The sequence below is a fragment of the Accipiter gentilis genome, chromosome 22 (genome assembly GCF_929443795.1).
Source record: "Accipiter gentilis chromosome 22, bAccGen1.1, whole genome shotgun sequence".
NCBI lineage: Eukaryota > Metazoa > Chordata > Aves > Accipitriformes > Accipitridae > Astur > Astur gentilis.
In genome coordinates, this window is record NC_064901.1 from 15071878 (window position 1) to 15088175 (window position 16298).

The 16298-nt window shown below is 40.2% G+C and overlaps 1 protein-coding gene across 5 annotated transcripts in view; it reads left to right on the top strand.

The window, feature by feature from the left end:
• The window catches only part of RAD51B (RAD51 paralog B), a 416518-nt gene that overhangs the window by 177201 nt on the left and 223019 nt on the right, over positions 1-16298 (top strand). For all 5 annotated transcript variants that reach the window (XM_049825319.1, XM_049825322.1, XM_049825318.1 and 2 more), the window contains exon 8: positions 9688-9784. In XM_049825319.1, coding sequence (XP_049681276.1) covers positions 9688-9784 — 97 coding nt within the window. The remainder of the gene's footprint in view (positions 1-9687; positions 9785-16298) is intronic.

Below are 16298 nucleotides of genomic sequence, written 5' to 3' on the forward strand. Positions count from 1 at the left end.
TAAGGCGGAGCTAGGGAGAGTGTTTTAAAAACCGTTCAGCAAAGTTTTAAATTACAGTAGCCCATTGAGCGGTTCCAGTTTGCATCCAAGACCCAGTGAGTCTCCTGTGACCCACTGCCTTGAAGGCCTGAAAGAATTAATTGGAAGGAATCTGAGGAATTAATGGAATTAATGACATTCAGATTGAGCTGTGCCTTATATGCTATACTTCTCCAGACCTGCGTGTGTATATTACTATAAACGGTCTTTCTGACGTGCTTGTCAAAACATCAAAATCAAATAAAAATGCTGGTACACTAATTATCACCTTGAAATAGGCCATGAGCCCTAAATAGGCCTTTGTTAGGAGTATTTCATTAGTTTAGTTCATATTCCTATTTAGTTTTTAGGAAAAAACTAAATATGGACAGGTGTAGAAAAACTAAATAAAATAAACCCCAAATATAGGAAGAATTATTAATATATAATTTGCTGGATAGATATTAGATTGTCCTGAGGTGTCTTAGAGTGCTCAGGTGAGTATGAGACCTTCCAACTCTGTTCTTGAAATCAGGGTAGTGAAGATTTGTGGTAGCTTTAGTCAGTTTGCTTAGTGTCTGAGCATCTCTCTCTACCATCAGGGTAACAATACCTTTATTCCATCAGAAGGTAATGAGATCTAATGTCACAGAGTTTGTGTAGGTCTGGGTAATTTGAAGTGCTGGATGGAGCCGGGTAGGTGCATGGCAGAAGGTCTGAACTCGGCGAATGAAAGGAAGGAGCCTTCAGTCTGCTTTCTGATCTGCTAATGAAAGCTAAGAAGTGCCAATAAACTAAACTAGGTTTTTCATTGAGAAAAAAGTAAGCATAAATTATGACTTCCTTGCAGTCCTATTAAAGAGTAGGAGACGTACTCAGCTCTCCTTTCAGCCTGGAGCATGCTGGAGCAGAGCTGAAGTTCTGTACTACTTTGCTGATGTTCCAGACAACCCAGTTTCTTCCCCATCCTTCAAAACCAAACAAATTAAACCAACTAAAAGCCCTGTTGCTGAGAACAGCACGCAAGCTAAGAGCGAACTGTGAGTTCATGATTTTACTTTATTTATTCTTTTACAAGACTATTTGGCATTCATTGGAAAACTCCCTCTTAGGCGGTGGTGGTTGCCGCTTTGAGAGTGCAGCAGGTTTTGGCTGTAAAAGTTACCTGTGCATTACAGTGATTTCCTGCAAGCTACTCCGCATTGGCTCAGCCAGTATCAGACCAGTCTCTTACTGTGGTACATCACTAAATACACACAGGAGTAAGCTCAATTCAGCAAGCCATAGTTATGCAGAGGCTGGAGGGCAGGGTGGAGGAGAGGGAAGGTCTGCTGGAAGCTAACCCGGAGCTCTGGGCGACTGGCAGGGTATGAAGGCGGGTGGCAATCCCTCTGGGGGGGTGTCTTACGCACATCTCTGCAAACAGGTCTGTGCAGGCTGCTGGATGTGAAGGCCTTCCAGGCACACAAACCATTCTCACCGAGCAGCACAGCACGAGGGTGTTGCGGCGTGGATTTTGAAGGTTACATTTGTGTTGGCTGTGTTCCTTGCTCACAGAGGATGAGAGGCTAAAGACCTCAGGCTATTGCTGGGTGGTAGCCATTTCAACTTGAAGACATGTAGCTGCCTGAGAACAGCATGCTTTTGTTTTGTTTTGTTTCTTTTTTTCTTCTGGTGGAAGTTTTATTAATTCATTGTGATTATTTTTAAGCAGTTGGCAGAGATGCGAATAGACGCTTTGCTTCTCCAGAAGGCTTATGGAATAGAATTGCATAACTTTGTACTTTTCCTATGCAAAGCAGAATAAATTGGATGTAAATACAGTGGCTAGTCTCTGAAAGATTCCTTGGTTTCTTCCGACTCCTATTTATACCCAGTGAAATCCAGTGACTACAAAATGACCTCTGCTGCTATGAATTGCCTCACTGAGGGAGGAAAGAGGAAAAGCTTGGGTAGAGATACCGTAGGAAAGCGGCAGCTGGAAGTCCTGTTCTAGGAGCTCTAGTGAGGTTGCAGCTAGCAGCAGTGTGTCCTGAGCAACAGGTCTCTTAATCTTTTAAAAGGTGCTTGTGAGCCTTCCAGAGAATCATTACTTTCTTGTTTCTGTGCTGTTAGGCTGTTTAATTGCCCTTTTTTTTCCCCCGGATGTGATGAAAATAGGTACAGATGAAATTCCTCTGAGGCAAGGCCAACAGTTGTTGCTAGATTGCTTTTAAGATTAGGAAGTGTTTCTCAATAGATTTCCAGTGGTTTGTGTGTGTAGATCTGTTATTCAGGGAATTATGCCAAATTCTGGTGACGTTGTTTGAAATGTGAATTCTAACAGCTCTTGACGCAGAGGCCTCTTCTTTGCCTTCAGTCAGGGTTGCTGCTGTGCCTTTGTGTCTGAAAATATCCATCTGCTTCCCTCTAACATGAGCATCACCATTACAGCCTATGCCTCTGTCATGTATAAACGAGATGGCTGTAACGGGTATTTTTTCTTCCAACTGATCTGGATTAGCAGCAGTTGTTAAATGTGGGCACTTGTCTATTGCTTATGCCTCCAGTGAAGGAGCTTCGTGCTGTCTTGGTTAGCTACAACCATTTTAGTACAACATGTAAAATTACTTTTAAGTATCTATGTTGGTTAGGCCTTGATTAAACACCAGAAGTGGTGTTTGACTTTGAACATGGGAATTTCATTTATTATATTATATATTATTTTTCATGTGATGGCTGGGCACTGTGGAGTACTTGACATTATTTTCATTCTTCCCCACAGAAACCCAAGCTGCTGGGGCCGGTGGCCACTCAGCTTGGGAGTATGTGACACCTCTGGGATGAGTACTGGGTGGGTGTGGTGATTTGCTTGGACTCGAGACGATAAACTGTTGGGTTTTCTCTTCTGTATTTGGTTTGTATAAGCCAAAATAGTTTACATTTTCTAAGAATGAAGATATGTGTATATATTTAATCTCCTATCATAGTAATAGTTGTGATATAAGTATGTTTTGTTTGGCCCTGGAGCCCAGAACTGTCTCGATTGTGCAGAGGCTTTTCACTGGAGAAGCCTGCTCTCCTGCGAGGTGAGCCTCTGCGGGGCATCGCTGCAGTGGCCAGCTTTGGGTGCCCAGTAGCTGTGGGCACTTAAAATTCTCTCTTTGAAACCCTTATTTTATTTAGGAGCTCTCAGTATTGCAGTTCAGACTTTCCCTTTTTCTGTCTGTAACGCCCTGATTTCACTGAAAAAGCTCAGTTTTAAAGAAGTTGTCTTTCATGTGAATATTAGATACAAGTTCTGCTGAGGTTTTTGACAACTTTTGACAGCTTTTGTGGCAAATGGCTACTGATGCTGAAGAAAATCTCCCTGAAGAAAACAGGAGTTGAAGAAAAAGCTAATTCAGTGAGTAGTTTAGAGGAAGATTGTATATACCCTATTACTATGACAGATGGTGGTAATTCAGGCTTCTTCCTTGAACAGACCGATGCCAGTCTCGAAGAGCTGTAACAGGTTCCCAAGGAGAAGGCTGCGGTTCTCACAGCTGTTTGAAGCATGCTGTTTCACCCCAGTTTTCTCACTGTTCCCTTTTTCTGTTTGCAGGACTGCTGCCTGCCCCATCTGGCTTTGTGGTATTGCTTGGTGCCCTTTCTTTTTGCTAGTGCCTTGACAGTAGTCACCATTGTTTCGACCCATCACTGACCGCTTGAATGCCTCATTAAAAGCTCTGGGAAACGGTGAGGTGCCTTCTCAGGGACCGCTATGAAGAATGGCTGGGGATCAGAAGAACTTATTTTCCTTCTCCTCTGGCATGCTGAGTCAGCATCCCAGCCCTGCTGACTGTCACTTGTACTTGGTGCTCTCTAGTGACACTGCTTGAGTACAGTGAAAACCACAAAATACATGGACTAATAAGGGTGGAGTAATTTGGGATTATTGCAAGTGTCCTTGTGCTTGCTCTCCCAGCTCTATAGGAAGCCTTTAATAAGAGTTTTCCTAAATAGCATTCCATGCAAAATGGGGGATTCTGCTCCGTTCTTTTAACAAACAGCTGTTTCATGAGAGAGTAGGGGTTTTTCACCTCTTGGTACATTCCAGAAGACTTTATACCTTTGCTGGTTACTGATTGATAGTTGTGTGCTGAGGTCCCTTTAATTTTGCAATAAACTAACAAGGAGGCTGAGACCACAAGTTTACAGAAAATGACTTATTTACTCAACTAGATTTACAAGGATGACAAAGTCAGATTTAGTAGTTTCAGTGTGGTCCTAGGAAGGGTAGGAGTACTTGAAAAATTGTACTGTATAAATAACCAAACAAAAAATAGTTTGCTTATTCTTCTGTGTAAAGCAGTCATATTACAGTTCTTAGGCCAATTCTCTTCCAGGATCTGCAGGGGCTTTCCGCATATGCAGGAACTGTGCTATTCCCAACAAATGGGCGTCTCATGAGTTTAGGCACCTTAAATAAGTATTTTTACTTGTCTAATGTTCTTCCAGAAAACTGGCATCTGCTGAAGTCACATCAGTGGAAGGAGATTCTATTTTCACAACAACATGTAAAGATTTCAAGAGAATATAAAACAGCGGTGTTGACTTCTGGATTAAGATTAGATTTAGCAATGACCTAGAACATGTCTAGAACATGAACACTCTTTTCCTCAAGAATTTTCTTGTTTCCATTGTTTTCCAGGAATCAGCACCTATAAAAATTGGGGAAGGGATCAGAAGAGTAGGCATTTTTTTTAAGGTGTCTAAAATTAGGAGCTTCAAAATGTGTCCCTACTGTCTCCTTGTGTTTATCTCCAGGTTTTCTAACTGTAAGGAAAAGGATTCTTCTTGCTGGATATAACACTTCTCATGGTTGGGAGGGGCTATTTTACAATCTAAGGTGGCTATGGTGAAGTAAAAATCTTCCTAAGATTGGGAAATTGTGTGGTCAGTCAATTGTGTAGTATTTTAAGTAGTAGACTTTTTCCCAGAAATTATTTTGAAATGTGAATCTGAGTGAATTGCTACACTGTTTGTAATTCTGTTGGAATTGGAAGGCTGAGGACTGTAAATTTTCACTTGTTAAATAGCTAGCTTAACCAGTTGCAGGTGAATAGGCTTAAAGGTTAAAGGCAATGGTTCACTGAACTCCATAGGAGATTGTGTGGGGCAAGTTACCAGTGTTGCTGAGCTGTCTAGCTGACCTTTTCATCTTTTTTTTTCCTCTTAGCAGTGGAGGGTGTTTTCCATTCATGCATAGTCACTGGCTGAAGAAGCACTACACTCTTCAGTCATCACAAGATAGAAACAGAAAGCAATAACACAACCTCCGTACCTATCGTGCATGTCAGGACACAGTTGTGTGTGGAGATGCATAATGTTTTTTGTGACTCTCAGTGCCTTAGTGGTAATGAAAATACCTCTGGTAACAAAAATATTTTGTTCCATTAGTTGATGGTGGAAATAGGACCTCCTCTTAAAATACTGGGTATTTTATAAAATATGATGTGTTTTAAAATACTATGTATTTTAATATGATAACATTAAAATATCATGTAGCAACATTCTCACTGTTGAGTGTTCTGCTAGGAGATTATTAGTGAACTCATGATTGGCATTGAAACGCTTAAGCGGAAGCTATGCTTGGCTGGTAATGATGTCCAGTATCTGACAAAGGGAACCACAACAGAGGCATTTTTCCTTACCTACTTAGACTGAGGACTTGGCAGGTCTCCTCTACTAAACAGGGTAAATCTAATCTGTACTTTAATGGCAAATCTCCAATGAAAAGTTGAGGAAGTGTTATTGCTAATTCAGTGCAAGGCACTCTTTCTAGTAAGTCTGCTTGGACTTGTGACTCCAGCCTGTTTCCAGGCGCTGTTTAGCAGTGAGAGGTGGTTTCTTTCAAGTGTGGCACCTAGCAGACCAAAAGGAGGTACTCAAACCTTCTTCTTCATAATGTTGGTGGTTTGTAACATATGGAATCATTAAGATCAGAACTAGCATTATATTCTGTGCATGCACATATGAATCAATGTGTGAGACTCAGCCTATTCTGTCCATGCACAAATGCGGTTACTCATCAGAAAGTAACACATCTGTTTCACTCCACACCTCCTTTGTCTACCTGTATATTCTCTCCAAATCACACTCAGGCTTAACTGTTCCCTCAGACACCTATTTGCAACCTTCTGAATATATCATTTCAAATGATAGCAGAATGGAGTGTAAGCATGTCTTTCAGGTTGGTGAAGGAGACCTTAGGGAGAAATTAATATATTCTTTAGATGTGACACTGGAATCAAGTGGTATCAACATTCAGGGCTTCAAGTTGAATGTCTGTAGGATTGGGGACTGCTGAAAACATAGGGTCTTGTTTGAATGGCACTATTCACTGCCAAAGTATTTGTGACCAAAGTTTTATCTAGAAGAAGTAAAAGAAATCTTAGCACTTTCCATTAAGGGCATGTGATTGAAGTTTCGAAGATAGATGTATGTATTCAGAGAGGTTCTCTAAATCTGAGTGCCTGAACTTTCTTCTTCAGAACTGGAGCTGAGTAAGGGCCAGCTTTTTTCCTTTGTTAGCAACCCGTTGTTTGTTTGAGCCAGTGAGAGTCTGGAGCACCCTGCACACCTGCAGAGTGAGGTTCAAACTGTATTGTGGTAGGTGCACAAAGATGAATATTGGTTGTTTGATAATAGAAGTACGTATACCAAATGGAAGAATTTTGCAGTAAGCAAAGCTGCAGAAGTGTGACAGGGAATTTGCTGTCAAATTTAGTGCTTAGCTAAGAGCCTCTTGGCTTGTACTTACGGGAGAACCAAATCTGTGTTGGCTCTGCAGGCTTGCAGAAATGAAGAATAATTTTCAGTTAATTCCAAAATAAGCATTCTGTCCATGCACATGGCTTCGTCTCAGAGGAAGTATGCTTATTCAAGATAGTATTTAAACGTGTATTTAAGCAAATGTTTAACTATCAGTGAAGTCATGGAACTAAGAATACACTTAATTCCCATCCTCAGAGCAAGCCAGAGAGGAACATTTGTTTGGGTAGGACTCTGCATTTTTAAACAGTGTAACAGTGTGTCTAGGATATTGTTAGTATTGAACAGTTATTGAAGGACACATCAGAAATTGGAATCTAAGTACAGAGACGTAGCTTGAGTTAAACATAAATGCTGTAGAAGATTTACAGTCCTATAGCAAACAGTGCTGTGGAGTTCCTAGTTAAAGAGGAGGCCAAAAAAGCTGAAAGGATAAAAAAATGCAGTTGCATTATTCTTGTTCATTTTTTTGATTTTTGAAGCCTTTAAAGTTAGTTTCCTTTGAAAGAGAGCAATATGAAATATGGTGTGCTTAGGCCTTTTTTTCATTAAAAAAGATCCTTAAACACAGTAGCTTTTCTTTAAAATGTGGTGTATAAATAATAAAACACGTGATGGCACAGTACAAAGATTATCTTGGCACAGGTCTGGGACAACGGCATTGCTTACAGAGCATTTGACGCTTCTGAATAATGTGATCATTGCAAAAGTGTGCCAATGAAAACTTCATACCCCACCAGTACATGTGGGTTTGTAAGTTTGTTAGTGTGTTCTGTTTCAGCACATTTTCTAGTACTGGATCGAGGAAAAGCTTCAGTGTTGTGCCATATTGTTGGTATATCTTATGCCTGATTGCCACAAGAGCCTCAATGGACAAGTGAGGCTGTGGGTTTTGTGACACAGTGAAAACAAAATGAAAACAGTGTTAAGAAGGAAAGGTCTTGCATCCTGTTCCTTATCCCTCCTGACTCTTGACTGCCCACTCCTTTCATTTGCCTCAAACCAGTTTTGATGTTCATCCTATCACAAAGATGAACTCGCTCACTAAAATGGAAGATAAGTACCCTGGCGAGAAGAAAGGAAATGGTGACTTTTTTCTTCTTTGTTATTAAATTGTAATCTGATGAACAAGACAGCCAGCAGTGGCTGCAAGGGGTTGTGTGTGCCAGGCGCATTCGTGTCTGCTTTGGGGCACTTATAGGTGCACGCAGCACCTCTGGGGGAAACAGCAGAGGGGGGTGATGCATTTCTTATACGTTTGCTGTTGGCAGTATTGCAAGTTGTACCTTAAGAACCTTAGCCTAGGTGTAAGACCAAACAAGGCTGTTAACCACCATGTCTGTGTTCACTGCCGTGGTCATAAATGCCTAGTCCCAAAAGGTGCAACTGATGGTTAAGCTGGGCAGGGTGGTGGTAGGCAGCTGAAGTTTGTCCAGAGCTTGTAGTCAGTAGCAGAAGAGCATTAGGGACATCACTATGGGGCTCTGAGGGTCTTGAACTCCTGTTGAGTAGATGAAGATTTGACTCAAAAACTTTTCAGTTTACTCCTGTTGATACAGTCTGTAAAGCTCTCAGGCACCACCATGCCTGTTTACAATCACAGAGATGGGTGGGCTGACATGAGCAGGAGGAAGACCTGTGGTCTTGGTGAAGGTCTGAGACTCCATCACGTTGTTGGTAGCTCATGTCATGCTGCCTGAAGAAGACGCGATGCCCTGCAGCACCACCACTGTGATTACGACTCTGTGATCTGATACAGCTTATGTGGGATCTTGAAATAGAAAATGGAGTGTCACATCATACTACCGAAAAGTGCTAGAAAGCAGGAGGAAGCCATGATCAGAGGGAGGGAGGAGCAGTGAAGGGAAGAGCAGAGAAATTCCTCTTCCTTTTAGCAATGGCAAGCTATTAATTTATTCCAGTAGCATCATGAAACCGCATCCACAGACTACTGTGTAGCATTCCTTTCTCCCTTCCTCCTGTGTCAACTACAGCTGAAGACAGGCCATTAACTTCAAAGAGAGTTTGTTTGGAGTGGACTCTGTTCTCAGTGCAAGTAGAAGGATCATTTTGGTTCTTTAAAGAAAAGTAATTTCTGAAGTTTTTGTCAGTCTGCGTCATAGAGACCAATTGTAATTGCAGAAACTGCAACTGCTTAAATATCCAAAGCATTAGGAGATAATTGCGTTTATACCTATGCTTTTCTCACTATGGTGTTGGCAGTGTTTGCCTTAATGCTTTCTGTTATTAGAAAACAGTACATTTCAAAGGTGCTAGAAACTGTTCATCTCTTGCAAGCAAGACCATTACTCATGCTGTCAGAGGAGAGACTACAGTCTGTTGTTTATCAGAATCTTGTGATCCTGAAAAACACTGAAAAATCCTCTTGTGTAGAGATAGCCCTGTAAAATGTAGTACTCTTGTGCTTCAGATCGGTGGGCACCTTTCTCCATGGCACTGTGTTTCAGCCAAAGGAAGAAAGTGTGTAAGTTTTGTGGAAATTACTAGGAAAACAGATTTCCTATTTGCCTATGAAGAAAAAGATGCTTTTTGTAGGGATCATCAAATTGTTCATTGAAGAATGAAGGTCTTCAGAAGAGTAGTTTCGTTTTAGGTGGCTGTATGTATCAGCATACTGTTGTTTAGTATTTTGTCTTTTTAACAATATCCTTTTTCCTGCACTTCTTGTGATTACCTCTTTCGGTTTCTGCAGGTAGTTCAAAATTTTCTCAGTGTTGAATCTGCTGAAGGTCAGAGTAGAGGGTTGCCTGGAGGCTGTGCCTGGAGGATTCCAGTCCTTGCCTGGTCTGCTCTCTTCCTTCCAGTAGCTATAAAAAATTCATTTCCCTTCCCCCTCTCCCTGTCTGTTTGCAGGTTATCTTGACGAATCAGATTACCACATCATTGAGCAATGGCCCCACGATCCAGGCAGACCTGGTGTCTCCAGCTGATGATTTGTCCCTGTCTGAAGGTAAGAGATCCCTTCTATCAGAACTGAAACTCTACACTGACACAAATCCACATCGTAATTTGCAGTCTCCTCTTGATATACTGGGGTCTTTGAGAGCCGGGTTATCAAGCCTAACATAAAACAGTCAAGGCCCAAAATTATTTTTCGGTTTCTTTGAAAATCCATGTATAAAAAAAGAAAATAAATATATTAGCTAAAAGGATCTGACATGTTCTGATGGCTGCGAATGAATTTCAAAGCCATGTTCAGTTCTATGACATGTTCCTCAGCATTGTACTTCCATTCACATGCATTTAGAGCATTATTTTCTCAGTCTTCTGAAGCTGCTGCTAGAGTTAATACACAGGCGAGGCTACACATTTGATCTTATCTAATGATTATCAGTAATTCCAAAGAGAAGCAGCTGTGGAAAATGAAGGAGAGCAAATACTCTGTCCTGTCCCTTGCATTATGCGTGTCTGGTTTCCAAGTACAGTGCCTCAAACTGCAGCTTTCAATATTGTGTGAATGTAATATGAGGTTTTGTGTGATGTAATATACTACTTTACATCTTCATGTTTCTTTTTTCTGCACAGAATTAGAGACAAGCACACATTTTTGGGGTAATAGCGAGGACTTAACTGTGCTAAGAAAAAAAAGATAGTTCTGAATCAAGGTTTGCAAAGTAATATAATAATCTCAGCTTTTCCCACTTGCAAGGAATAGAGTACCCTCAGTCAGGGACAGATGCAGAGAAGTTTGCTATTCAGAGTTCAGTTCATGCATAGACCTAAATGTATGATGTTAAGCAATGCTCATCTTCCCTGCAAAGGGATGATAATTACATGTAGACTTCCCACTTTGTATGATATGGGTATTACCCCTCTTTCTCTCCTTGTTGCACTTTCTGGTGGTTCTGATCAGCTTATCTTTGTTCTGGTTGATGACAAGCAGCTCTCTCAAGCTCGTCTGACTAAACGCAAGAACAGCTTGGTGGCAAAACCAGCAAAGCAGTGGTTAAAACTGACGTTATTTCTGCAATTCATTTCAATGGACAAGAAGAAGAGGCTGAAGAAATATTAAACAGAATGTCAAAGAGTAGCAAATAACTTCAGTGTGATGCCTTAACACTGATTGATGTGTTTACTTCATAATGTTGTCAATAGGAGCTTGGGCAAAGCACAACCCATTAAATCATTTTGGAATTGTGCTTGTGGCTTTTCTTGGCTCCATCCATTGCCAAAGTATCTCTGAAGTTCATTGCTTGAATACCACTCCCTACCTCTGTTAGAAAGAGTTGAAATTTGGTTACTAGATTTGGAAGAAGGCGTCATGATTTTTCATCTTTATGATTTCCTTCTTGGCATGAAGTTGTTGCACGTCTCATTAAATGCTCTTGATTGCAGTACTTGTGCTTTTCTTTGTCCTTTAGAATTGCTCTGTATGAACTTCCTCTGAAAACAAAGGCATAGCTGAATCTGAAGTGGAAGTAATAACAAAGTATGTTCTTAGTAAAACTTACTTTGTTCTTATGGTTAAAATATTTGAAGAGGCTTTGGAAAAAGCATGGAATAGTTGCAATCTTTCTAAATTTTACTGGAAATATGAAAGACTCTCAGGGCTGTTTATGAGCCATAGTTCAATAGTATCCTGAAATCAGGACTATGTAAGAGATGGTATAATGATTTTTGTAGCAGTTACAGCTTATTAATGAAGCTGTCGTGTTGTATCCAAACTCTCTACCACCATTATTTTTCACCTTTTAACCCAAGAATGAGTTAAAATGTCTTGGTGCTCTGTGTGTGTGTTGTTTTTCCTTTGTTTCTCTCATTCCTTGTTTTTAATTAGGGGTCTGAAGTGGCAAAATATGCCAGCATGACACTTGTTGAAAATGGAAACCTTTGTTTAGCCTCAGAACAAGAACAGCACAGACAGCAGCAGTGCAAGCACCTTCATTACCTCAAGTTTTATCAAAGGATGCAGGGGTGATAAACCTTCCTTCTCTCCCTTCCTTCCCTCTTCTGTCGCCTAACGTTGGCAGATGTGGTATTTACATGCTGTGTTGTGTAATGGGAGAGCACAGTGCATCTCCATACTATGTGGTTGTCTCTTGTCTTTCTCATCCATAGTATGTCTGCTTCTGGATTTCCAGTTTGCCTCAGTTTTAACCTGTGCTGTCTACCTGTGAGAAAAAGTGGAGTTTAAGGCCCATTCAGAATTTGATTTCCATTCTTATGTTGCTATCAGAAGATACAGGCGTGGCCAGTGTTTTTCTTTTTTAACACTGAGGTGTTGACCTGTCCTGAGAAAGTCACTCCATTTCCCGTTAGCTATTGAACAGCGTGAAAGTACCAATACTTTAATCTTCTGACAATCTTGGACACTTAAGAATCCTTAATAAATTAGTCTTCCAGGATTAGTGTGATATGTATAATATTTATTCCTATTTTGCAACTGTGGAATTTGTAGGAAGGAGTAGTTAGGTGAGTAGCCCAAGTGCACAAAGTGGATGTTGTAGAGGCAGGAATGGAGGCCAGATTCATGACTGGGTTTTTACCTCATTCTTCCTTTTCATTCATCACCAACTAAAGCTGAGTTTGAACCAGTGACCTAGATGTGAAAGGACCCATAACACATTATTAGTCCTGTAAGCAACTCAGACCCCTTGGTTCGTATATGTCTAATATGTTGCTTTAATCGTATCTGAAATCAGAGTCCCGTCACTGTAAGTGGTTTGCTAAAAGGGTAATCTTTCCACAGAGGCAGAAATGAAAATTTCAAACTGAATGTGTTATTAGAAAGAAGTAGAATGTTACAGTGGCTTTTGTTTTTACTTCTGATTGTGCTTTAGAAGGGAACTGCTTGGGTTATGTGTTAGATTAGGCAAGAAACCAAGAAAGCTGTTCATCTGATGTGTGACAAAGTTAATCTGATGAACAAGCTGAAAGGACATTGTCAAGCTGTTTCAGGCTCAAAGCTTGTCTTGTGTAAAATTGTAATCCAGTGCATGAAAACTTGTCCCCTAAAAATGTTAGATTTTTATGAGAACTTTAAAGGCTTTATAAAAGCAGCACTGACTGTAAAATCCCACCACTTACGTAGCAATGTAAGAACTCTTGAACTCTGTATGTTGGTACTTCTTGTAGGAAATGGTTATGTTCAGCTAAATTCCCAGATCTGTGCATGCTTCTGCTTCAAGACAGAAAACAAAATGCTTAGTTTGCTACAAATTAAAGTGCTGAATAAAATAAAAAAGTTTCTGTACCTGTGGGCTGAGTTCTTGCATTCGTTTGGCCTTTACATACTTCCCAGATTATCGTCTGAAGGAGTTCAGTAAGACTAACAATGTATTTCTGCAGCTCTAAAATTCTCAGGCACATAAGTCTGTCACTTCTTACCTAGGAAGCAAACTCAGTTTTTATTTGTAGCCATACCATTCTCATGTAGCCTTCTTGCAACCCCTGTCATTGTAGGGAATAGACTGGAACATGTTGTGAATACTGCTATTGCACTTTCATCCTTGCTTTATGGAATAGCCTTGTTTAGCTGTTCCAGTCAAAGACAACTTTGAGAAGCCTTAAGGTTACTTTAGATTGCAGAAATGGTCAGACGAGCCTGGGACTATCACTAAGCTTCAAAATGTGGCCTGAAGAATTAATGCTTTATTATTTAAACATGTAAAAATTACTCCTTACCCCAATTAAAATAATCTCCTTAATAAAGGGGGAAGAAAAAGTATTTAAGCTGCATTGGGTTAAGTGAACAGTAGAAATGGAGTTCAAACATCCACAACAACACAACAAAATATTTTGTGTGACTTTTGATGTCTTTAAACAAGCTATCTGTGGCTGTGACTGTACTGTTTTTATTTTTGCAAAGTTCACATGATAGGATTTTACCTAATATAGAGGAATGTTAGAAATGAATTCTAAGCCTGTGTGTTTGAGTGCTAGCTGTAGGGTGAAATTTGTGTGTTTCACAAGTGTTAGTCTTGGAAAACTCAGGTTAAGCAAACTTACGCAAATTGTACTATGCTGCAAAGAGATAGGACAGTATGACCTAGTCGAGGTCCCTTCTAGTCCACCAGTGCCTATCCTATTAATATATCTGCCAGCTGCAAGTTCTAACTTCCTCTTGCAAACATCAAAGCCCAACTCCATCTTCCTTGGAAAAAGCTCAGGGGCATGTTGGTATGAACAAGAACAGCATCCCCCTCCCAGCGTGCACAAAGCGTCAGGCAAAAAAAAGGAAAGCTGCCTTGGGCTTCTTCAGTCTCAGCCAGCACTTTCAAATATTTGTTTGGAAAAGTCAGAATTATTTTGTGTTTAAAATTATCTGTAAACTTGTGCTAGCTCTGGGGAGGCCAACGTTCAGTCTTCTGCCATCTGTGTTCATCGAGCGGTTTGTCATAGCATTGTGTATTTTTAGTGCACGGTGTGAGCAATGAGTTTAGTCTGACCTTTTCATCTTTGTTGCTGTGATCTTGAATTCTTTTAAGCTGTTGAGCAGAAGTAGGCTTTTGTGTTGTAGAGACTGGAGAAAACTAAGCTACCATAATATCTCCTACCCACAGGATTTTCTGACTTTAGTTTAGGGGCAGAAGATTTGAAGCTGGAATCGTCGGCTTCTTTTCTTTGCTTTGCCCTTGATCTCCTGTCAGATTGTGGTTAAATCATTTTACTCTTCAAGCCTCAGTTTACCATTTTTTTAATATGGGGATATGTTTTTATTTTGCAACTTTTTTTTCTTTCTTAATGTTTCAAGATATTCCTATGGGGAAAATAATGAGTTGACCTGCTGTTCACCCCAGAGTAAGACCAGTTCTGCAGTTTATTACTTCTCTCCCTTCAAATCCCTTTTTTCAGTCCTGGTGCTGAATGGAGAGAAAACACTGAAGGAATTACCAAGAGAACTGAGGGGTCCCCAGAGATCAGAGGCTGTTGGTTGGTTTTGGTTTGTTTATTTATTGATTTATGTATACACTTATGCTTAAGGTTGGATATGCTTAAGGTTGGATGTGCAGGTGACTTAATAAAAATAAAAAGAATATTCTGTGAGAACCCAAACATACCTGTTCTGCAGGAAGTGTGAACTTCTGAATGAAGCAGCTGTTAAACAAGTTTCTAAAAGAATTCCTCCTTGTAGTTCTAAAGCTAATGCAGAATAATGCATGTCCTAGTGAAGTGTTCCAGCATGATATGAATTTAAAGAGATTAGGAAGTATCCTAACACCTTGGCATGTTTTAGACCTTTAGTATTTTAGCTGAATGCTCTGTAAACGTATTACAGGCTGTTTTACACAATTTTGCTTGAAAGAAGAGATAGTTTGTCTTGGATCATTGAAATTGTGGTGTTAATTATAATAGGTTTTTAAATAAGGGCAATTCATAAATCAATATCATATCTTTTTAATATGAATCTACTCTGACATTCTGAGACCCAAATATTTGGGAATAGTTACTAAAACTCTTTTTTTTTTTGTTACTGTTATGGAATAATTTGTATGGAGATTACTGGGCCTGTTTATGAAACTCAAGAAACTTACAGTTATGAAACTGTAAGAAAGATCTTTTGATTGTCACCCCTTATGTAGACCCTGTGAAGGTTAGTGAATTTTAGATGTGCAGAAAGGCAATGAGTACACATAACACTAGTGGTATTGCCAGATTATTTGAAAGGTGAATTCCAACAATTAGTCCACGTCTATGCATACTGAAGAGTAGATTTCCCAACTGAGACTGGTGTGCAGGTGTGAACCCTGAAGACTAAAACGTATCCCTGAAAAGGTAATGGAGTTCTTTTCTTGGTTTATGGCTTATCAAGATAGTCAAGTGCTACAATATATCTTTTGCCCTCTACGGTGATGATGATAACAGGGAAGTGTAGTGAAATTTGCCTCTCTTTTTACTTTGATATGAGTTGCTACTTCTCACCTCATGGTTTGGTTGCCACTCAGGCCCAAGACCAACTACCCTCCCATGATGGGACAGGAGAGATCAGTGAGCCACAGGATTGTGCTTCCAGGTCTGAGCCCTGGGTATTTCTGACTTTAGCGTAGGAGTTGATAACAGTTACTCAGCTCGCTGGTTCCCATTCACGTGAGCTGTAATGGAACAGCTGGAGTTGTTTCTAATTCTTTATTTTACTGCTGGACTTCATGTCTTAGCTGTCTTTTAAGAAACTACCCCAGCATCGACCCTGTAATCCCCTTCACCAGCGAACTGTGGGAAGCCTTTTGTTCCTTCAGTCTGTTCTGTCTTTGAGTTACTTTTCCAGCTTCAGACCCTTCAGGAAGAAGATTGCTAGGCCCACATACATGAAAGGTCAAAAAGGAGCTCATCTTCCTTAACCTGCTAGAAGTCAGCACAGTGTATAACACATCCACTTCAGGATGGGTAAGCAGTGGGCACCAAAAAAAGGAGGGACGTTGATAAAACTCATTAATCTATGTTGGAGGGAAAAATGAGCCTCCTCAAAATAGGATTTCATTCCTGGGCTTGCACTGTGTTCGTGTTTCTGGTAACTCTCTGCTCTT